Source organism: Lutra lutra, chromosome 6 (genome assembly GCF_902655055.1).
Source record: "Lutra lutra chromosome 6, mLutLut1.2, whole genome shotgun sequence".
NCBI classification, from domain to species: domain Eukaryota; kingdom Metazoa; phylum Chordata; class Mammalia; order Carnivora; family Mustelidae; genus Lutra; species Lutra lutra.
In genome coordinates, this window is record NC_062283.1 from 81084654 (window position 1) to 81109083 (window position 24430).

The following is a 24430-nucleotide window of genomic DNA, read 5'->3' on the forward strand; positions in this document are numbered from 1 at the left end:
TAAAACAACTTGTTGGAAAAAATGAATTATTACTAACTGTTTACTCTGTATGTCAAATATCTGGGGTTTTTCAAAGTCTCATATCAATCAGAATGTTCTTAAAAACATAGAAACTTGACAAAATAACATTTTGTGCTTGAAATGAAATTTGTACTGCAAGATTGGATTAAAAGACATCATTTCATATTATACTATTTAAGTGTAGAAATTTATGAGTTCTTGGTAATTCCTTTACACATTTTCATTACTTTTTGAACATCTGTGTGTAGACTGGCATACAATAGGTGCCGAATAAATAGCTGTTGAATTGATGGACAGCTTTGCTGAGTTTGCCTTTCTTTTTTTCTTTCTTCTTCTTCTTTTTTTTTTTTGAATCTGCCTATTTCTGAGGTTTTTTCTTTGTGTTCCTATAATACTACTTTCTTAATTAGATTATTTACTTCCTCTATAATAGCATTATGTAAATTATTCCTTACTCAGGAATAGCGTAAGTGGCTAATCCAACCTCCTCCACTTAACTTTTCAGTAATCTAAATTTTATAAATATTTAATAAAATTAGGATGGAATGTCTTTACTTTTCCAGTAGGAGCCTGTCTTGTAAAAGATTCAGTTTCAACAAAAAACACTTGTAACCTGGGTGCTGAGTTTCAGAAGTTTTTATAGATTTTTATAGATTTTGGATATCAGCCTTTTATCTGATAAGACGTTTGCAAATATCTTCTCCCATTCCATCAGGTTGCCTCTTGCTATGCAAAAGCTTTTTATCTTGACGAAGTCCCAATAGTTCACTTTTGCTTTTGTCTCTCTTGCCATAAGAGATATGGAACTCTAGGAAACAAACTGAGGGTTGCTGGAGGGGAAGTGGGTGGGAGGAGGGGTTAACTGGGTGATGAGCATTAAGGAGAGCACTTGATGAAATGAGCACTGGCTATTATATGCAACTGATGAGTCACTAAGTTCTACCATTAAAACTAATTTAAAAAAACCACTTGTATCTATTGATTACATAATATAGGGATTCTTTTTTAAGAATGCAAGTTATAGCAGATGATATTATAAATTGTAAAAATAAGATTCTTATGTAAAGTCCTAAATTTAGCTATATTGTCAGTTTCCTAAGAATAATCTTTGAACCTGTCAGAATACTGACCATATTGGCTAGCTTTAATTCCCTTGATTTTCATTTAAAAATCCAGTTCCAAAATAATTTGTGAATGACATTCTGCTATAAAAGTGTAATTCATCAAACATCTTTTTCTTTATCTCTTAAAATCATCACATTTTACCATTTCCAGTATGGTTTAAAATGAGTATTTTTAAATTTAATTCTTAAAATATTTGGCTTTTCTATTGAACTTTCATATTTTTTTTTCATACACATCTTGGGATTTTTACCTAGATTTCATAGCAAGTATAGCTATATTTATGGATTCTATTCTCATGAACTAATTTTTTGATTGATATTATGCTTTAGTGTCTTATAAAGGTTTGTTAACATCATTAATATTTGGGTTTATTTCCTTTCATTTCTCTCCCCCCACCATACCAACACCTAAGCACACATACAAATAGATATGCATTTTTTAAAAATTTTTATTTATATTCCAGTTAACATACAATGTAATATTAGTTTCAGATACAACACAGTGATTCAACACTTCCCATATAACACCCAGTGCTCATCACTAGTGCACTCCTTAATCCCCATCACCTATTTCTCCCATCTCCCCACCACCCCCCACCCATTCTGGCAACCATCAGTTTGTCCTCTATAGTTAATAGTCTGTTTCTTGGTTTACCTCTCTCTCTTTTGTTTTTCTTCTTTGCTCATTTGTTTTGTTTCTTAAATTCTACATATGAGTGAAATCATATGGTATTTGTCCTTCTATGACTGACTTATTTTGCTTAGCATTATCCTCTCTAGCTCCATCCATGTTGTTGCAGATGGCAAGACTTCTTCTTTTTTTTTTTTTTTTTTTGGTAGCTGAGTAATATTCTAGTTTATATATATGCCACATCTCCTTTATCCATTCATCAGTCAATGGACATTTGAGCTCTTTCTATAGTTTGGCTATTGTTGGTAATGCTGCTATAAACATTGAGGTACATGTATCTCTTTGAATTAGTATTTTTTTTTCCTTTGGTTAAATATCTAGTAGTACAATTGCTGGGTTGTAAGGTAGTTCTATTTTTAACTTTTTGAAGAACCTCCATACTGTTTTCTAGAGTGGTGGCATCAGTTTGCATTCCCACCAACAGTACAGGAGCATTCCCATTCCTCCACATCCTCACCAACACTTAGTGTTTCTTGTGTTATTGATTTTAGCCATTCTGATAGGTGTGAGTTTTGATTTGCTTTTCCACGATGATGAGTGATGTTGAATATATTTTCATGTGTCAGTTGGCCATCTGTATGTCTTCATTGGAAAATATCTATTCATTTCTTCTGCCCATTTTGTAATTCAATTATTTGGGTTTTGGGGGGTATTGAATTTTATAAGTTCTTTATATATTCTGGATACTACACATGCATTTTAAATTGGTGACATACTGTAGATAAAGTTGTATGTCCTTTTCAACTGTGTTTTGTTAACTGGATATTATATTATGAACATCTTCCTCATGTAATTATGTGGTCTTTGAAATTTAGTTATTTAAAAAATTAGATCTCAGACATCTGGTCTCATAGATTATGTTCCTGCTTCCAGACCTCCTTGGGGTTGTGGACTCTCTAAAAGCAAAGGTAATATAAGGGAGACAGAACACCTAGCAGGATCTCAGGAAATACCATCAACTTTATAGTACTTGCATGTATCATAGGAGCAAGTAATGTGCCCTTTCAAAACAAGGTATAAATCAGTAATTAAATAAATTTAAAGATGTATTCTATTATTGCATTTTTCTATCCCTTTTCTTCATTCTATTCATTACAATAATAAAACCAAACCAATCCCCAAAATTCAAAATCAAATACGCTATTGGCTGGTGAATTATAAGCATAGATGGGAGTAAAGACTTTACCCTCAATTAGAAGATACTTATTGTCTAATCTATTTTTTTTTCTGTCTGTCTCTTTCAGTTAAAAGTTTCAAAATAGATCCTCTTGCTGCTTGATAGGCAGTGTTCTTTCCCTTTCAAGATTATATGAAAACAAACAACTTATATCTTGTGTATCAGCTAGGAAATAGATGAAAGTATTGCTACTGATTTTAATAACTAATATTTAATAAGCGCTTAACATGAGCTGGACATTACTCTAGCACTTCACGGATGCTATGTTTTGTAATCCTCACAACTTTGTGATGGGTTGTATATTATTTCCGTTGTTCAGGTGGCAAAACAAAAAAAACAAATGAGGCATGGAAAGGTTATGAAATTTTTACAAGTTGCCAGAGCCCATTTGTTGCTATATTGAGTCTGTCTTTCAACAAGTAACTCCACATGAACATCTAATGAGGCATCCCATATTGTATACCTCAGAACAGCAGTCTTGATGATTTCTCAGCCCTTAACATTGCACTTTCCCAGTGACCACCACTCTTAATCCAGTTATTGAAATAAATAAATAAATAAAAATAAGAGCTCTGGGAATTATTTTGGATTATTTTCCCTTCATTCCTCTTATTCAAGTTCAGCAAACCTGACCTACAAAATATATCTTGAACCTGACCATTTATTATCTGCACCTCTCCCATACTATTCTAAGCCACCATCATCTTTTACTAAGACTAGAACAGCCCCCTGAATAGTCTCTTCGTTTTCACATCTCCTCTCATAGCCTAACTACCAAACAGAAGCCATAATAATCTTTGAAAAATGTACATTGGATTTTTTCATCCCTCTGCTCAAAATCCTTCCCTAGCTTCCTGACATACCTAGACTAATGTCCATACTCTGTGCCACACCCTGCAGAGCTTGCAGGACCTGGCCCTTTTGTACTTCCCCAACACTGTAGCTAGTCACAATCTGTTGATCCTGTTTCATTCTCACCCTATTGTCCTTGAGATGAACCAAATTCATCCTTATGCCAGGCTCTCTATACTTGCCATTTCTTCTGCCTTCAGTGCCCTTTCCAAGATCTTGACATAGTTCCATCTCTCATGTCACCAAGGTTTCTGCAAAGGTTACCTTCTCATTGTACCTTCTCACTAACCATCTATTGTAGAAACCTCTACCTAAAATTGTATTATTTATTCTCTTACTTGTCTGGTATAGTGGGGTCCTGGCAAGTGTTTAACAACTGGCTCTCCAGAACGTAAAGATAAACAGCCATGATTTGTAGTGATAGCCAATTTCCATGATATAAAAACTCCAATCAGGACTGATTTCAAGTTTCCAATATGATGTCATATTGAACAAGGAATTGGGAAGAAATCCATACAATCAGATTTTTTTAAATTGAAATGTATTTGATATATAACATTGTGAAAATTTAAGGTATACAACATGTTAGGCTGACACATTTATATCTTGTAATATGATTGCCACTTAAGTGATAATTAGCACCTCTATCACATTATGTAATTATCATTCATTTTTAGTGGCTGGAATAATTCAATTCTAGTTTCTTAACAAGTTTGATAATTATAATGCAATATTATTGTCTGAATTTGCCATACTGTTCATTAGATCTCTCGGGTTTATTTACTACTCATTGCAGGTTTGTACCTTAAGACATCTGTCCTATCCACCCCACCCCCATTCCCTGGTAACCATCATTTTATTCTCTGTTTTTAAGAGTTTGGCCTTTTTAGATTCTTTATAAGTGATATCATAACTTGTGCTATTTTTCTCTGTATGACTTTTTTCAACATAATCTGCTCAAGGTTCATCCATGTTGTTGCAAATGACATGACATCCTTATTTCTCATGGCTGAAAAACATACAGTGTGTATATGTATATACATATGCATTCATCCATTGACGGGCACTTAGGTTGTTTCTATATCTTGCCTATTGTGGATAAGCCTACAGTAAACATGGGAGTGCAGATATTTCTTGAATATCTTATTTTCAGTTCTTCTGAGTATATTCTCAGAAATGGAATTGCTGGGTCATATGGTAGATCTAATTTAATTTTCTGAGGAACCTCCACACTATTTTTCATTGTAGCTGAACCAATTTACACTCCCGCCAGTAGTACACAACTGTTTCCTTTTCTCCACATCCTCACCAACTACTGACTTTTGAAAGCCAGTGCAGGCTGGCTTCAGCACATCACGGGTGTATTGCCTGCTTTTCAGAATATAATCCCCAGGAGAAAGCTATGTTGTTATATTAACCTCTGTATTTTAACACTTAGTTTAAAGGCTGGCAGAATAAGTAGTGTGTTACTCAATAAGATATGTAGAATACATGAATCAATGAACTAATTAATGTAACACTTTGTGGGCCTTTAAAATATGTATGGATGTACAGAATTTTAGAATCTATAATAGGAATCTTAGGGGAAAAGGTGAGAGTAATGCTAGTCGAAGCAAATTTGACTACAGGTATAATTGTCCTTCCCATCCTTAATCAAGGAACCCCTCCCCACCCCCATTTGAATATTCTCTCTAAACCTTTCTAAAGAGATTACTGAGAATGTAGACATTTAAATGTATTCTATGCCTATTTAAATAATTGCATTTATGTTTAGTCTGCAAAAATTAATCTGAATTTTTTCCAGTATGTTGTATACCTTAAACATTTGATGCATGTCTAGACTGTTGTTCATGTCAAGAATATCTACAATTTAAATTATGACCTTCTTTTGATTGTGATATAATTTTAAAGTGACCTAGACACACAAAAAATTAGATTCAAGAATTTCAGTAGTGATAGGACTATTCTTCACTTCTATTGGTAATGATACTTGATAGTATATTGTGCTGACGGGGGCAGACGATGAGAGAAGAGTTTCCTCCACACAAAATGTGTATAAAGTCTGCTTCCAAAAAGTGACTGTATTTACTACCTGCTGTTTATGGCCACCTAATTGCAAGACCATTCTTATACTCCCTGCGATTAAGGAAGGAGGCCTCATTCTTCATACCTCTTTTAGTGCTTTGCTAACAGCTACAGTTACTTCGCAACAATCCACAGCGTGTTTGGGCTTAACAGAATCTTGGGTTCGTAATGAAACACTTCAGTAAACTGTTGTTTATAGTGTCTCTATTTACAGTTATTCCTCCATATTTGCTTACGGTGGAATTGTATAGATGTTCTGTTGTCATCATTCTCTGCTGTGTAGATGGATTCAATTTATAGTGTCAGATTTTACCACTGATGACCTTGGAGCTTTACCAATTGATGTTGAGTAATGATAGTCAGTCAAACTGTTCAAGAAGCCATATGGGTTATCTCGTATGCCTTGGGTATCACACGAGATAGAACTTGATTCCACGTTGGTGAAATACTGTCTGTTTCCCACAGATATATCATTCTTTGTGATTTATTTCTAGATATTGTGATTAAATATTCTATTGGACAGTGATTTCAAAATCAGAATAGAATGATAACACTTTGTTGTACTTCAAATGGAAATGTGTGTGGGTTTTTTCTAGTGAAGGATCCTATATAAATTAATCATGTTAAGAGCTAATAGGCTTCTCATAGGAGGACATTAGTTCTATAAAGTATCTGAAATTATTTGCTCTTTTTTTTTGGACAACTGTGACCATGACTTTTTGTGATGTTTGTATCCTGCCTAGTTGGAAGGATTTCAATGTTAAAAAATTATCCTATGTCACTTTTTAATCATTCCTTTTCCTTTTTGTACTGTGAGCCCTATTTTGATTAGTTTTGATTTTTCCAGTGGTAAGGGGTTTGTTTTCTTTTTAAAAGAGCTTTTTATTTTGGTGTAACAAATTAATTAGTCCTACATGGAGAGCTTTGGAAAGTCCATAAGCAGTCAAACTTTGACTCCAGGGCAAAACATTTATTTGTGAGGGCAGCGTAGAGAAGACAATAAAATCCTCTATGCACTCTGTGTGTGTGTTGTGGATCTTCTTGGAGCTTCAGAAATCCAGCTCTCAGCACTCCATAAATCATTTTTGAGTTGACATCAGCAAAGTTATACCATGATTTGGGTGCATATCTCACTCAAAAAGAATCAGCATAAATCTAGGCAGAATAGAAAAAATGAAGAATTTGCAGTATGGTTGTTATAAGAATTTTATTATATGTCCTCTTAAAATGGTAGCCTTTCAGACATATTTATCATAACTTTTTGGCACTCAGTCTTTAGAAAATGTCTACATTGTTATATGAGTGTCATCTCCTACCCTTAGTTTTAAATCACAGCCAGAATGACATCAGGCTCCGCAGATTTCTCATTTTTCATTTCATTTACACTCTTCACACTTCACTGGCAAGTGAGGTCACCTCTTTAAAATTTGGGGTAAAGGCCAGCTTGACAAACTTTGGCAAAATGTTCTCTTTTGCAAATTCTCATTTCAGAGGGAGAATATGTGATTCAGGCATATTTCAGATTGTTTTCTCTCTCTCTTTTTTTTTTCTAGTTTTATTTTATTTTATTTTTGTTCCAAAATTGTTCCAAAATTCATTGCTTATGCACCACACCCAGTGCTCCATGCAATACGTGCCCTCCTTAATACCCACCACCAGGCTCACCCAACCCCCAACCCCTCTCACCCCCAAAACCTCCATTTGTTTCTCGGAGTCCATGGTCTCTCATAGTTTTTCTCCCCCTCTGATTTCCCCCAACTCACCTCTGCTCTCCATCTCCCAATGCCCTCCATGTTATTTCTTATGCTCCACAAATAAGTGAAACCATATGATAATTGACTCTCTCTGCTTAAATTATTTCACTCAGCATACTCTCTTCCAGTCCTGTCCATGTTGATACAAAAGTTGGGTATTCATCCTTTCTGATGGAGGCATAATATTCCATAGTATATATGGACTATATCTCCTTTATCCATTCGTCCATTGAAGCACATCTTAGTTCTTCCCACAGTTTGGCAACTATGGCCATTGCTGCTATAAACTTTGGGGTACAGGTGGCCCTTCTTTTCACTACATCTGTTTCAGATTGTTTGCTTGTTAATATTGTCACACCTCTCTGTCAGTGATGAGGGGTGTGTCATCTGTACATACTAATGTCATAAAATGGTTAGGTAGGTTCACCCCGTAGGTCCTTGCAGAAATAACTGCAGAGGCCCCTGGAATTATTTCAGAATTGGCATGCTATTTTTTTTTAAGATTTTTATTTATTTACTTGACAGACAGAGGTCACAAGTAGGTAGAGAGGCAGGCAGAGAAAGAGAGGAGGAAGCAGGCTCCCCGAGGAGCAGAGAGCCCGATGTGGGGCTTGATCCCAGGACCCTGGGATTATGACCTGAGCTGAAGACAGAGGCTTTAACCCACTGAGCCACCAGGTGCCCCTGGCATGCTATTTTTGATTGCCTGTTCAATTGATTCAAAACTGAGAATCTATTACATGTAGGGCATTAAAAGACATTTATAAATTGTTCTGTAGTTTCTACTATTAGCAACTTATAACTTAGTTTTAAAACAAGGGCAAGATTGCTTCTTTACAAAGCAAGATTAAATTGTTATAAGAAATAGTAAGTTGTTATTTTGAAATATTTTGAAATGGGACTTGAGAATGTGGCTAGATTAAAAGTTGAGCTGTGGGAAATATCTGTATTAAATAAGTTACTTGAAATATTCTTAGACAGAGAAAGTATGCAGAAAGCAAATCAGAAAAACTGGATTTATAAACTTGCTTTATAATTTACTAGTCATGTGAAGTAGAACAAGTTACTTGGTGACTTGGTTTCCCATAGCTGCCATACAGATTACCACAGATACAGTGGCTTAAAACAACACAACTATATTAATTTTATAATTTAATAGGTTAGAAGTCTTAAATAATCCTTGCTAGGTTAAAATCTAGGTGTGGGAGGGTTGCTTGATTTCTGGAGGCTCCAGAGAAGAAATCATTTCCTTGATTTTTCCAGCTTCTACGGGCCACCTACATTCCTTGACTCATAGTCATTTCCTCCATCAGCAGAGGCAGAAATGGGTTGAGTCCTTCTCGTGTTCGATTACTCTGACCTCTTTTGGTTTCTTCTTCTATTTTTAAGGACCCTTGTGATTACATATGGCCCACTCAGATTATCCAGATTATATTGCCATCTCAAGGTCTTTAACTACATCGTATTTGCAGGTATTTTCTTTCCACATTAGAAATTAATCCGGAAATTAAGATATGGTCATTATTCTCACTACCATACATACCCTCTCTCATTTTTTAAAGACTTTATTTATTTGAGAGAGAGAGAGAGAGAGTGAGCTCAAAGAGAAAACACAAGTGGGGAGGAGAGGGAGAGGAAGAAGCAGACTCCCTGCTGAGCAGGGAGCCCAATATGGGGCTCCATCCTGGGACTCCAGGATCATGACCTGAGCCAAAGGTGGATGCTTAACTGACTGATCCACCCAGACATTTATACACCCTCTCATTTTAATTTTCTAATCTGTTCCTATCTTGTAGGGTTCTTGGTCACAGAAACAAAGTTCTGCATGCCGAAGTGCCTCGCAAATGCTAGGCTTTAAATAAAATGTAACTTTCCCCAAGGAAAAGATTTTTAAGAAGTAGAACATTGGGTCATTCTTTTGTTAAGGAAACTTGAATTAAAAAGAACCACAGCAGGTGGACCCATACAGAGTTTGGAGAGAAATTCAGGACAGGACATGCTATCTTCTGAAAACACTTTCTGTCTTCACTCCCTCTCCTATTGTTTACTTTCCATTTTAGGTGAAGAGCTGTACTAGGACACATTTTTTTTTTTTTGATCCCTAAATTATAAATAGTGTCAATACCTTTTTTTCCTCCCAGAGATAAAGAGAGTTCCCAAAAGGGGGAGAACAGCAGTCAAAAACTGTAGAGACTTCAAAGAAGATGAAGATAAAGAAAAAAAAATATGAATTTTTCAACCAGGTTTCCAGTAACTCTTCTGAAAATGGTTAAAGTAGGTGGGCTGCCAGGTGTTAACTAGAGAAGGGATAATAAAGTTATAAACAACAGAGGGTACAGACTACACTTAAGAAAGTCCCTAAAGAAAAACAAGAAAGTGGGACAGTATATCAACATGGGAATAGTTCTTTCTATTTCATTTGTAATAGCTAAAATTGAATAAGTGTTAAGTGACTCTGATCTGTTGAAAGAATTCATGAACCAAGATCAGAAAGTTTTATTCTGTCTTTGATTTGTTATTCTACACTGTTAACGTTATATTTCTAACTCTTCTCATCACTACAAATCTTTGCTATTATTCCCCAAATGCTTTGAACTAGAGTGATTCATTCATGTCTGCAATGTCATAAATTGGAGAATGTGTAGAATCTTCTCACCCTGCTAACTATAGAAGCACAAAAACAAAGGCAATGCTGGGTATTTCTCAAGGGTGAATAATTTTTAGAAGGCAAGCTTTAAACTGTGACATTTCTTATTGTTTGTGATTCACACCAATATTGTGCTCTGTGATGGCTTCATTGGAAGGACTGTCATGTTCGATGGGGGACCCAGCCTACCTGCTCTTTTACCAGTAGCTGGTGTGAAAGCCATGCTGTGCCAATGGCTTGTTCACAGGAGGCAGGTCAATCTTTGAAACCATAGATTGTTTCAGATAAGAGAAAAATATGTGAGGAGAGAAGAGATGTGAAGGGCAGTGCTAAAGAGAAAGAAAATGCTTGTCTGAGTTTTACCTGCAGCTAACATTGTTAAAAATGATAGCAACTTAATGAAGCATGAAGTAGTAAAGGCATTAATAAGCTGGGGGAGGACCTTATTCATTCCAATTTGGATTCCATTCACTCATGTTACTAGTTTTCTTAAGACTGAACTAAAATTTTGATTCCTTCTAGGCATCCAATGCCCTTTAGAGTTGATAATTAATTTGAAAGGATTATTAAGATATATTTATTGAGCTTAGGATGCAGTGTAGTCACAGTATAAAGCAGAGTTCACATTTATCAAGATAATAAAGCGTATTAAAGATTTGCTCAGTAAGAACAAGCACTAAATTACCAGTAGTGCTAAAAACTACTGTGTAGAAGATAATTATTTGTTTATTAAAATAAGATACAATAGGGGCACCTGGGTGGCTCAGTGGGTTAAGCCTCTGCCTTCGGCTCAGGTCGTGATCTCAGGGTCCTGGGATCAAGCCCCACATCAGGCTCTCTGCTCAGCAGGGAGCCTGCTTCCCCCCCTCTCTCTGCCTGCCTCTCTGCCTACTTGTGATCTCTCTATCAAATTAAAAAAAAAATCTAAAAGAAATAAGATGCAATAATAACATTTTAAATTCCGATTATTAAAATTTCCCAACATACCCCCAAAATGTTATAGAAGAAAGAATATCATAGACCCAGGTGTACCTGATACCCACCTGTAAGAATTAACCCATAGCCTTTCTTGTGGCAATTCTACACTTATCCTTATCCTATCCTGCCCTCCAGATTCTTTAGAAGCAAATTCCATATATATCACTCTCTCTATAAGTGTTTTAATATGTGCCTCTAAAGGATGCAACTCTTCTGTAAATAAAACCATTGTCACCTCTAAAATTTAGCACTATTACTACTACTTTAATACTGACAAATATCCCTTCAATATTCAGATTCATCACAGTTACTTCCAAGTTTGTTTTAACAGCTGTTTGGTCGAATCAGGGTGTGCGTGAAGTCACATACTGCATTCAGTACATCTCTAGGGGCTCTCTTAATCTATAACCTCATTAGTTTTTATTTCCTTGCAATTTTTTTCTTCTTTTTCAAACTGAAATACAATGAACATCCAGTGTTGCGTTAGCTCCAGGTGTACAATATAGTGATTCAGCAATTCTTCACATTACTCAGTGCTCATCAAGATAAGTATACTTTTGATTACCTTTCTCTGTTTTACTCATCCCCCTCTTATCTCTCCTCTAGCAACCACCAGCTTGATCTCTGTATATAAGAGTCTGTTTCTTTTGTTTGTCTCGTTTTCTTTGTCTGTTTTGTTTCTTAACTTCCACGTATGAGTGAAATCACATGGCATTCCTTTTTCTTTGGCTGACTTATTTTGATTAACATTATCCTCTCTAGTTCCATCCATGTTCTTGGAAATAGCAAGATCTCATTCCTTTTTTGTGACTGAATAATAACTCCAGTGTGTGTGTATGTGTGTGTGTGAGAGAGAGAGAGAGCTTCTTTATCCATTCATCAATGGACAGATACTTGAGTACTTTTATATCTTGGCTATTGTAAATAACACTGCATTAAACATGGTATTTTCATTTTCAAATGATCTTTTTGAATTCGTGTTTTCATTTTCTTTGGGTAAATCCTCAGTAGTGGTATTACTGGATCATATGGTAATTCTATATTTAATTTTTTAGGAATTTCCATACTGTTTTCCACAGTGACTATATTAATTTGCATTTTCACCACCAGTGCATGAGGGTTAGTTTTTCTCTACATTCTCCCCATTTATTATTTCCCATGTGTTTGATTTTAGCCACGTTGATAGGTGTGAGGAGATACTTCATTGTGGTTTTGACTTACATTTCCCTGATTATTAGTGATGTTGAGCATCTTTTCAAGTGTCTGTTGGCCATCTGTATGTCTGGAAAAATGTCTAATCAGGTCTTCAGCCCATTTTAAATTGTATCATTATTATTGTTGTTAGTGTTAAATTGTAGAAATTCTTTATATATTTCAGATATTAACCACTTATTGGATGTATCATTTACAAATATCTTCTATTCAGTAGGTTGCTTTTTAATTTTGTTCATAGTTTCTTTGCTGACCAAAGGTTGGGGTTTTGTTGTTGTTGTTGCTTTGTTTGTTTTTTTTGGTGAAATCACAACTGTTTAATTTTGCTTTTCTTTTCCTTGCTTGGGGAGACTTATCTAGAAAAATATTTCTGCAGCTGATATCACAAATCACTACCTATGTTTTCTTCTACCAGTTTTATGGTCTCAGGTCTCAGATTTAGGTCTTTAATCTAGTTTTTGTTTGTTTATTTTGTGTGTGATACAAGAAAGTGGTCCAGTTTCATTCTTTTGCATGTGGTTGTCCAGTTTTCCTAGCACCATGTGTTGAAGAGACTTTTTCCCCTTTGTATATTTTTGCTTCCTGTGTCCTAGTTTAATTGACCATATGTGTGTGGGTTTATTTTGGGCTCTCTGTTCTAATTTATTGACCTATATGTCTATTTTTGTGCTGTTAACATACTGGTTCAATTACTATAGCTTTGTAGTATGTCTTAAAATCTGGGATTATGATACCTGCAGTTCTGTTCTTTCTCAAGATTACTTTGGCTCTGGGTCATTTGTGGTTCCATGAAAATTTTAGGATTATTCATTTCATTCTGTGGAAAATGCTATTGATGTTTAAGTAGGGATTGCGTTAAATCTGTGGATTGCCTTGGATAGTATGGACATTTTAACAATATTTGTTCTTCTAATCCATGAACATAGAATGTCTTTCCATTTGTTTTGCCATCCTTTCCTAGTAAATAGCAGTATCCTATATAACTGCAGTTTTCTCCATGTTGCTTTTCTTACTTATTAATTCTTCCAAGTAAACTTTAAATCAACTGGTCCAGTTCTAGGGAGAAAAGAAAAAATATTTTTAATGGAAAAAAAAAGAAATTTCTTAATTATTCTTAATATTTATATATAAATTCAGTAAGAGCTAAAAAGTAATTTATTACTTTTAAAAAGTTATTTTCCAGAGCTAAAAGTTGAGGTTTTCCTTTTTGGAGAAAGAGGAAGAGAAGTCCCTCAAGTAGTTGCCCATGAATGGTTAAGCATTGATTAAAACCCCTTTAAAAACAATTTCAACATACAATTGAACATTTTATCTTCAAAGGATTACTGTTAGTCATTTAGTTAGATTATTGTTTCTTAGAAATTTAGAGTGGTAGTGTAATTCATTTTCAAATGTATAAATGCGAGTTTAATGTTAGTATATTAAAAAACCTGTTTCAGTTGAGTACCCAGGCTTTCTGTTTCTGTCATGATGCAGGAAGCACTTACCCCAAGTTGAAATCACACATTCGCTTACCTATAATTCATTAGTTTGACACTCAGCAATTGTAGTATACACTGGGTGGGAGGGTGAGTGGAATAAATAGGCTCTATAGGACCACTGAGTGCAATTACAAATCATTTTAGTACGTAAAACTACTGTAAATGAATTTGTCTGAAAGAAAGTATAAGCAGGCAATGGGGGTATCCTTCTGGACTTCATCACATTACTCTAGGTTTAGTGAAGTTTGTGCAAATTTATAAGAGACATAAACTTTCCCAGAAAGTAATAATTACTGGTATTTCTAGGTTAAATTTTTTTCTTTAAGTTTGGAGCAACACTTAAAACCTTTGCTTTTTGGAATTTGATTTAAGCAAGGTCTAGTAATAATATTATCAAATTCCATAGAATAATCTCTTCAGAGCATTTTTAATATTATAATAAGCTACTTCTCTGTGATTGCCTAGAAATTTTTGCTGGAGAGTAAGGGCTTGGTTACCCATGGTATGATGACAGTGGGTTTTTTGAGTGAATCCTATATTGTACTCAAACTTTTGATGAATTCCCTGGATTCAGCCCCACTTTTTTACCCCTTCTCTTCATACCAGCCTCTGTGGGTGGTCTTCTCCAGGGCTACATCAGACCTCTTTTGAGGTCTCAGGTCAAAGAGCAGATAATCATATGAACTGCATTTATCAACTCAAACACAGAGACATGTGTTCCTATCTATAAAGCTTCCCAGATTATTCTAACAGATACTAAGCCTGGAAACACCTGATTCTTAGGACCTTTCTGGTTCTGAAATTGTGTAGCTCTCAATGCTTCCTGAAAGCCAGTATACCTGTATAGATAAATGAGAGAACTTGACAAACTCATTAGTAGAACTAAGAATACAGACGAGTTTTTATAGTATATTAAAGTTGACATCACTGCATTTAGAAATGCTAAAATCCATAACATTGGCAAGAGCAGATGCTAGAATATGGCAAAACTTCCTCAAAATTAAGCAGTTTTGTTAAGTGAACAACTGCTATAGGAAGTACACAGACAACAATGTGGGAGGGAGACAGGGAGCAACAGTGAGCTGATATAAGATAACCACATGTTGTCTTCTTGAGAGATTAGGAAAGAAAAAATGGAAGAGAGTAATTTAGGTCAAGTCCTACTAGAAGGGTGAAGTGTCATCCTCCATGGAGAGGGACCTATATTAATATTTTTATAGCTTTCGTGGGGATCAGGCCTCTAGAAAACTGAAATTCTATGGCCTTGTTACATTATTAAGGAGCCATGCTTTGACCTAGCTCTCTTACCTGCATACCAGTGACATTCAAAAGTCTCAATAAAATTCACGAAATGTAGTACTCTTTGGTAGCATTTTCCTAGATCTGTGATTCTTCTGAACACAAAGCAGCTGGGATACAGTGAATTCCGGAGAGTCATTGCAAAGAATATTCAAAATAAAAATCCAGACCTAACAATTCCTATGTTAGAGATTAGTTGTACATGTCAGACTTATCCATGTGGGTTATAGGTGAGCTGAGATATTCAGATATTCTCAAATATTCTCAGATATACTCAGATATTCTGAGATAGCCAGAGTTACTAGGTTGCTCACTTCAGTCTGTGAGTTTTTCTCTTTTACCCCAGTGCTATTCCAATGTCATCTTATCTCAGCCGTGATTGTAAAAAGCATTGCTACATATGGTGGTCATATATTACTTGTTAGTTTGGGACTGAAGGATTCTTCAGAAAGATTTTGTCCTCCAATTCTGCTCTATGAGATCAAGTTCTTAATACTCTGTGCATGATAAAAGGAACATCTAATTTAATGCTGCATTGGTAAAGTAATTACATGATATTTTGCTAGGTGACATATGAATGGGATATGAAATAAAAAGCAGTTATCTCTGTTAGTAAAATGTCAAACATTTGATATTATTTCAAAAGTTATTTGAATTTTTTTAAGGCATGAAGTTTGTAAAAAATGCCCACTAACAACAACAATAACAAAAAATGCTGGGGTATTGTGTGTTGCAATCTAAGGTTCATCGAAGCCTGGCTGTCATAGCATTTTTGTACTTCTTATAATGAGGCATTTGCTTTCCTTGTTGTACAGCACAGATTAGGGTTTTGTTCATCTGGAAAAAAAGATTTTATAATTACTGATTTTTGATGAATCTTTATATGAAAACACAAGACATAATACAAGTGACTTAGGTACATGAGAGAATTATTCTATGAGGGTCATTAAAATTTTGTTGTACTTAGAACATCACTGTTAAAATTTTATTCAGCATTCTCTTATGCCTTCAAAGAATACTTCTATTCATTGTGTTTTCAATAATGCTGTCTACCACATTTCAAAAAGTTTATTCAAAATACTACATGCCAACTAATTTAATCAATTTTGCATGAAATGTGAAAGAGTCCATAGAAAATAAATGAAAGAGGGATATTGTTTTGAAATGGAGCTCTTCTCTAATATTCTTTAAGGCAGTGCCCAATTTTCCATGTCACTTAATGCTGGCTATAATATTGAATTATGGAGAGAATCTGTGGGGTTTCTAGTATAACTTTGTTTCATGGATTTCATCTATTATTCCAGAGCATGGAAGTTCTGCAGTTCTGAAGTCATAAATCCACATTGTAGCTCAAAGAAAATTTGGCCTCTTCCTATATTTGCTTGCTAAACTGTTTTCTGGACAAAGTTCTTTATCAGTTACCTCAGTGTGTATTTATTTTTATATTGTGTACCTATGATCCCTAAATATGCCTTGTTACTTCTCTTTTTGTGTTCTATTAAAAATACCTTTGTGCATTATTTTTTTTCTGGATGGAAACTCGCTAATTTAAAATATTTATATAGATTCTTTTCCAAAAACCATGCAGTGTTTTGTTTTCATCATCTTATTTTGTCTTCCATGGTTTTGATGTTGGAAAATAAACACTGTGAAACAAAGGGTAAATGAGCTTAAATAATTTTCTCAGCTCATAGAGACATACAATATGATGAACACCCAATGTCTTGGTTCCTGCCAGTGAGAAAAGATGCTGGTGTTGACTGGGAATCAAGATATAACAGGAAAAAATGTGTTACGCTAACAGAAGTAGCATGGTAATGTGTTGCAGAGACTGGTTATGCAACAAAATGTAATTAATATTGAACGCCCACTGTTTCAAAAGAGTTATAGTAAGGATTGTAACATCTTCAAAGATATAAAGCTATAATATCTGCTCTTTAGGAGCTCACAATTAAGTTGTACTTTTTATTCTTAATCAATTTACAAACCTTGCCACAAATACTTTAGGATTACCAGAAATTGAGATCAGGGCTTTATGTCTACGGTAGAAAGAACTATCTCCATGTTATATCAGATTAACCCAATTGGTATATTCCTCACTGAATTTATATATAAAAAATTCCACATACTTCAGTTGTTGAATATGGAGTATCTAAGAGAAATAATTTTTTATGAATAAAACCAAAAATGCAGAAACAACAAATATTTCGGATAAGGATGAATAGACTATGTTCCATCTTACTCCTACTCTTGTTCTTTCTCTGGTAGAGAATTTGGTTTTAATTGTTCTTTATTTTAAAAGTAACTTTATTGGAGCACCTGGGTGGCTTAGTGGGTTAAGCCTCTGCCTTTGGCTCAGGTCATGATCTCACGGTCCTGGGATCGAGCCCTGCATCGGGCTCTCTGCTAAGCAGGGAGCCTGCTTCCCCCTGTCTCTCTGCCTGCCTCTCTGCCTACTTGTGCTCTCTCTCTCTGTCAAATAAATAAATAAAATCTTTAAAAATAACTATATCAAAAACTAAGAGATATATTTTCATACATTAATATAGCTAGATATTGGATGGAAAGTCAAATCTCTCCTCCTCCTGGAGTCCTTATTCTCAAACCTCAGAGGTGGTAATAGCTTTAACATGCACCTGCATATTCTTCCCCAAAATATCAAAGCACATACACATGTACATAGATATGTGTGTCTTTTTGCACTTACACTTACCTGTGTCCCTTTGTAAATATAAATTCATAATATTTTCCACCTGGACTGATGGGCAATAAAACAGAACCATCAAAGCCCGGCTAATCTGAGCAGATGTCTTGGTGGTTCCTCACTATACTGAGGTTCACAAGATGGGCTCAGAGGAGAGGAGGCATTTGGGAGGCTTGGGCAGCAGTGATTTACCAACAAGTACAGAAGTTTTACTTCAGAATTTTAATAAATAGTTTTTCCACAACTGTGCTTAAAAGGCCAATAGCAGCCCTATTTTCAATCATTTGATGGTTCATGCTTCCCCTCACAGTGCACCTGTGCCCGTGTTCTTGTAAAGACCACAAAAGCCCAGCATCAGAGTTATTTGTGTTGCCCCTTCTCTATCAGGTTTTTCATATTTTTAAGTTTGGTCCCTTGGAGTTGACCATGGACCATGGCGTTGATCATGGACTACATGCATTCATGAAGGTCTCATGTCAAAACTATGAAGCAGTTGAAGTTTATTTCTAGAACATTCCTTTCACAATTCCCTCTGTTGTCCAGTGGGTCCTTTAGTCAAATTTTAGTGGGTCCATCCTCCCACTCAACCATTCCAGTGATTTTAATTATGTATAGCTTAATGTTTTTAGGCACCCCATATTTCATAGTATTTAATAAACAAAAACATATCATGTTGCTTTATTATTAGTGTACTTTTTATGTGTCTCTTCATTACAATATATTATCAACCCATGGATGGTAGGACTATAATTTAAACTGGTTTATATCTATCTTTCTACCCAGGACATTGCATATAAATGTCACTAGATAATGTTTGTGCATTATTCCTTCAGACTACATTGGTTATGCACTATCACAAAGCATCTAGAATGTTTACTTTTTATGCCTTTATATTTTATGTAGATTTCAAAACAAGGGATTTTGAACATTCCACTCAATTTTCACTCTGTTGATACATAGTAACTTCATGTCTTTCTCTTTATTTTCCTTTTTTTAAAATACATATTTACTTCTTGTACAGAAAGTGTAATCACCCTTCACTTAATATGTTCCAGTTTCAATCTGTTGTCTGCAGATCTTAAAATTTCTTCTCCAGGGACGCCTGGGTGGCTCAATTGGTTGGACGACTGCCTTCGGCTCAGGTCATGATCCTGGAGTCCCGGGATCGAGTCCCGCATGGGGCTCCCAGCTCCACGGGGAGTCTGCTTCTCTCTCTGACCTTCTCCTAGCTCATGCTCTCTCTCACTGTCTCTCTCTCAAATAAATAAATAAAATCTTTAAAAAAAAAAAATTTCTTCTCCATTATTTTCCGTTTGGGGGTTGTAGAATAGTTGGCATTTGTTGAGTATTTACAAGTCCTTTGCCAGGTACTTTGCATATATTATCTCACTTAGTACTGTACTTATTACTTAATTTGTAGAAAAGGAAGCTAATGTTGGAAAAGTAAGATCATCTGTTCAAGGTCACATAAATGTTAAGACCACAATTTGAATACAGGACTGTGCCTCTAAAGCTCTGTGTTTTTTGTTTTTTGTTTTTTATTTTCTTCATAAGAGCACTTAATTCTACCTACATGGTACTTTTCTGAGGATTAGGTGATATAAGTGAATATATTTTCTAAACTCTCAAACACTTATCTGCACATGGAATTTCTAACTCATACTTTATACTTTCTAACACAGTAAGGTGAATAAATTGGTGTGTAATGAATGCTTTAGGTGATCATGATTATAATGGAATTTTAAAAATCAGATGAAATGATATCAATGATTTGTTAGAGACCTAAAATCTAATCTTAACCCATTTCCTTTAAAGCCATGGCTGTCAAGATGAAACATCTCGTTTCAGCAAAAGGTATTAAACATGAACATGTAACAGTAAAATCATTTCAGGGAACATAATAGGGTTATGAAATAAAATCTACTGTAGCATTAAGCCTTTTATTTGCTAAAAAATGGTGAGAATCCTATGGAATTCAGAGTTGCCTGTTGTTGTCATCACTTTCCCCCAGGTGTTCCAGATTGCATATGTGATTGTGAAAGCAGCGAACTCCCCTCGGCCTGGAAACTGGATTTTGGAACGCTCGCTTGATAATGTTGAATACAAGCCCTGGCAATATCATGCTGTGACAGACACTGAGTGTCTAACTCTCTACAATATTTATCCCCGCACTGGACCACCATCTTATGCCAAAGACGATGAGGTCATCTGTACTTCCTTTTATTCCAAGATACACCCCTTGGAAAACGGAGAGGTAAGAGGAGAAAACTCACCATAAGTACATTTAAGTAGGCCTGTCAGAAAGATGTGAATATATTAGTAATTAATGTCAGGGAGATTTAAAAATAGGATTTAGCAGAAGTATGCTTAAATGAGTTATTAAATAAAAAGGAAAAACCCATGGTGATTGGAATTTTAACTACCTTCATCCAGTATGTGTCTCCCAAACCCAATAAAGATCAGAAAAGTGGAAATGGGTTTAAGTGAGAAAGTCAATGATTAATTTCACATAAAGAGACTTTTTTTGACAGTGAGATTACTAATAATTGGATAAAGACGAGACTTTCACAGAAGCCTTAGATCTGTGTGTACTCTGGTCTCAAGATGGGGACAAAAGGGGTGAAATTTAGGGAGAAATATAGTTGATATAAAGGGCCTAAATGAAAGGGAATTCTGTTGGGTTTTGCATGTTTTTTGGTTCTCATCACATAAGGCTAGAGTTGGGCTGTTGTTTGTTTGTTTGTGGTCAGACTTCTTACATGCTTAATTCAAAAGTGTTCAGCTTCTCTGTAGTGTCTCGGACCCTTCAGTTAAGATTTTACATTCATTCAAACCATGACTTCACGTGTTACCATCTGTGTGATCTCGAGCCAGTGACTGTGATCCCCTGTGCCTCAGTTTCATCTCCTATAAATTGGGAAAAATAATAACAGCTCTTATTTCATATGATCATTAAGAAAATTAAATGAATTATTACATTTGAAGCAATACAATAGTGTTGACAGACCTGTACTAAACATTCTGTAACCATTAACCATTTTTATAATTAAATAATAAGAAGAATAACCATTATTGTTCATGGTAGTAGGAGTCAGTACTCCTCTCAAATACCCAAACCTTGACTTAGTGATTCTCTTGGATTCCCTAGTATTTCCCTAATTTGTCTCCCTCCAATAGGTGTACTCTGGCTACTTTTGTCCTACATGCTTATATACATCTCAGTTTATGCTCAAATCTGGTTGTTGCTCCTCACCTGTACACCGGAAGGTAGTATCATTTTTTATATTCACACTTCCGGTAAACCCATATTCATATTCTAGTATATGTGCTGCCGAAGCGAGCACCCCATATTCATATTCTATTAGGCCCACGTCAGCCAGTCGAGGGTTATCTTTTTCAACACTTTCCAGGAAAGTTAGGTTTTGGACATAAATTGATCACACTCCCTTTTGGCACTATTATTCTATGAATGTATACTAGTGCCTCACTGTATTTCAAATTCCATGTTCAAAAATATCAGTTTCAGGAAAGAAAAATTCCAAATGGTGCTCTCAGCAGAAATTTCAATCTGCCAAATGACAAGGAGTCAAATGCAGTGAGTCAAACAGCTGTTCAACCTGCTTTGTGCCCAGAGGCATCCGGTTCCTGGCCAGATTGGCCTGAGTATATGGGAGTAGGGAGGAAGTGCAGAGATGATATATTTGAGTTGAATTTTTATTATTTTTCCCCTGGATCTAGTGCTTACCAGAACTAATAATTATCTAATATTTATAAAGCTATTTTTTTACCTTGAAAAAATGATCCAATTCAAAAATTGGTTAAACAATATAAAATTTGCCTACATGGATATATAATCTACAAGTTTACATGCATATCCCCAAAGCATGCTCTCCCTACATTGATGGTGGTTCTCCATCCTTTAGACCATGTCAGTCTGCAACATGGAACAAATACATTGTTTGTTTGCTTAGCTGGCTATATTGTTTTCACTCCTAGACAATCACTAGAAACCACTTGGCAATGGTGGCTATTGGGAACAGGTTACTCAGATTTCTCCATGACATTTAAGTCTATTTCTTTCTCATAAGAAAGTGGATATTAGGAAAAGAAAGTAATTCAAAATATTTAAAATGCAGTGGTAGTGTTTAAGAGTAAGAATTAAATTGAGACCTCTTCTAAAATACCAGCCTCAATATATATAGCTTACTCTGTGAAATATGTTATTTTTTGGAATAAATGGATCCAGGGAAGATAGGTGAGATATATTCTTCCAGCTCACTGATAAAAAAAAAACTGAGATAAGAATCCAGGTATCTAGGCCCCCTGACCTTCCAGACTGATGTTTCTTACATACTCTAGTAAGACTGGAAGTTGATTTCTTTTTTCTTTTTCTTTTTTTTTTTAAGTTGGTAATTGATAAATTCACGAGTTTAGAGGAGATAGAGATGCTGGATCCAGGACAAGTAGAAAGAGTCCTAATTCTGATTTGGACTAATTCACAATATAGAAGAATGCATATGAGATTAGAAAACTAGGTTCTGGTCTTACATCTAGTTTTTGTGGGATCTTGGGCTGGTCACTTAATCTTTCTGAGACTGGATTTCTTTAATACATGAATTAGTTTAATATATAAATTGTCCTAGGACATCTTTGTGTTTTAAAGTAATATGGTTTTGGATATCATCTACAATATGACATGGGGAAATATTCTAAAATTTTTGGATGTTGGCCTCCAATATTTCCCAGACCAGTGACTGTGAAATAAATCTTACTATTATTAACTTTTCCTTGCAAAATGATGCTTTTTAGATACCACCTGAACCTGAAATATAATTATTAGTGCTTATGTTCAAAACTTCCCAGAGAAGTGAAGTCATTCTCAAGTAAGAAAAACAAACATACAAACCAGTAAATGCAAAATATATGTGTGTGTGTGTGTGTGTGTGTATGTGTGTGTGTGTGTATATATATATATATATACACACACACTTATAAATCCTACAACAGAAATGTTTACAGAGAGTGACAAACTCTCCCAGGTGAGCCAGGGGAAGATCACTTCTGAGAATATAGGTAATCCAGAAATAACTTTTGGTATCTCACAATTTCAAGGCCAGTATGCAAATTTCTTTTCAGAATGGAGTATGGGTTAAACTAGGCATATAACAGAGTTTACCTCCAATGTTGATTGATATTTTTATTAGATATAGAATTGTAGGGTTGCAGCTTTTTCTCTTTTAGCATATTTGGTCATTTTCTGGTTCCCATTGTTAATATTAGAAAAGTTAGCTATTGCATAATTATCTATTTTCTGTTTTCTTTGATTTCTTTAAAGATTTTTATCTTTGTTTTTCAATAGTTTTATTATGATGCTCCAGATATGCACTCCCCAATACAATAGTCACTAGCCATCTGGAGTTATTTAATTTAGATTTCATTAACTCAAATAGAATGAAAACTCAGGTCCTCAGTTGCACAACCACATGTCAGGTGCTCAATAGCCTGATGTGACTAGCAGCTACCACACTGAATTATGCAGAATAGAACATTTCCATCATTGCACAAAGTTTTGAGCAGCACTGATATAGATACCTTTTTATAACTGCATTAAGATTTATTTGGTTGGTATATTTGCAAAGTTACATCTTTCATTAGCTCAGGATATAATTCAACCACTAACTCTCCAAATACTTTTCCTTTCCATTCTGTCCCCTCTATAAATACAGTTAGTAATTTGGAACTTCTCACGGTATATCTTACACTGTCTTTTGTATGCACTCATCCTTTTGGCCTTTGTTCTTCATTTTAGATATTTTCTCTGGCTTATTTCCAGTTCACTAATTCTCTCTTTAGCCACGTAAAATTTGGTATTAAAACTATTAATAAGATTCTTAATTTCATTTATTACATTTATCAGTTCCAGGATTTATCTTTGTTTTTTGTTTGTTTGTTTTGTTTTATTTTTTAGATTTTTATTTATTTATTTATTTGACAGAAAGAGAGGCAGCAAAAGAGAAAATACAAGCAGGGGGAGTGAGAGAGCAAGAAGCAGGCTTCCTGCTGAGCAGGGGGACCTGGTGCGGGGTATGCGGGGCTCAATCCCAGGACCCTGGGATCATGACGTGAGCCAAAGGCAGAGGTTTAACAACTGAGCCACCCAAGCACCCCATAGAATTTATCTTTGTTTCATTTTCAAATAGTTTAGCATCTAGTTTTATATTGAAATATTATATATTTATATGTATATTTAACAAGACTATATTTACATTTTTAGTATTGTGTCTTTATCTCATTGAACATAAAGTGACAATTATTTAAGAGTTTTTAATTGATAATTCTAATATCTGGCCTCTGTGAATGTATGTTATCTGATCTGATTTTTTTTTTTTTATGATTCTTACATCC

The 24430-nt window shown here is 35.0% G+C and overlaps 1 protein-coding gene across 1 annotated transcript in view; it reads left to right on the forward strand.

The window, feature by feature from the left end:
- Positions 1–24430, forward strand: part of LAMA2 (laminin subunit alpha 2) — a 672905-nt gene that overhangs the window by 202001 nt on the left and 446474 nt on the right. The window contains 1 exon segment of the mRNA XM_047732179.1: positions 20037–20279. Within this exon segment, the coding sequence (XP_047588135.1) occupies positions 20037–20279 (243 nt within the window).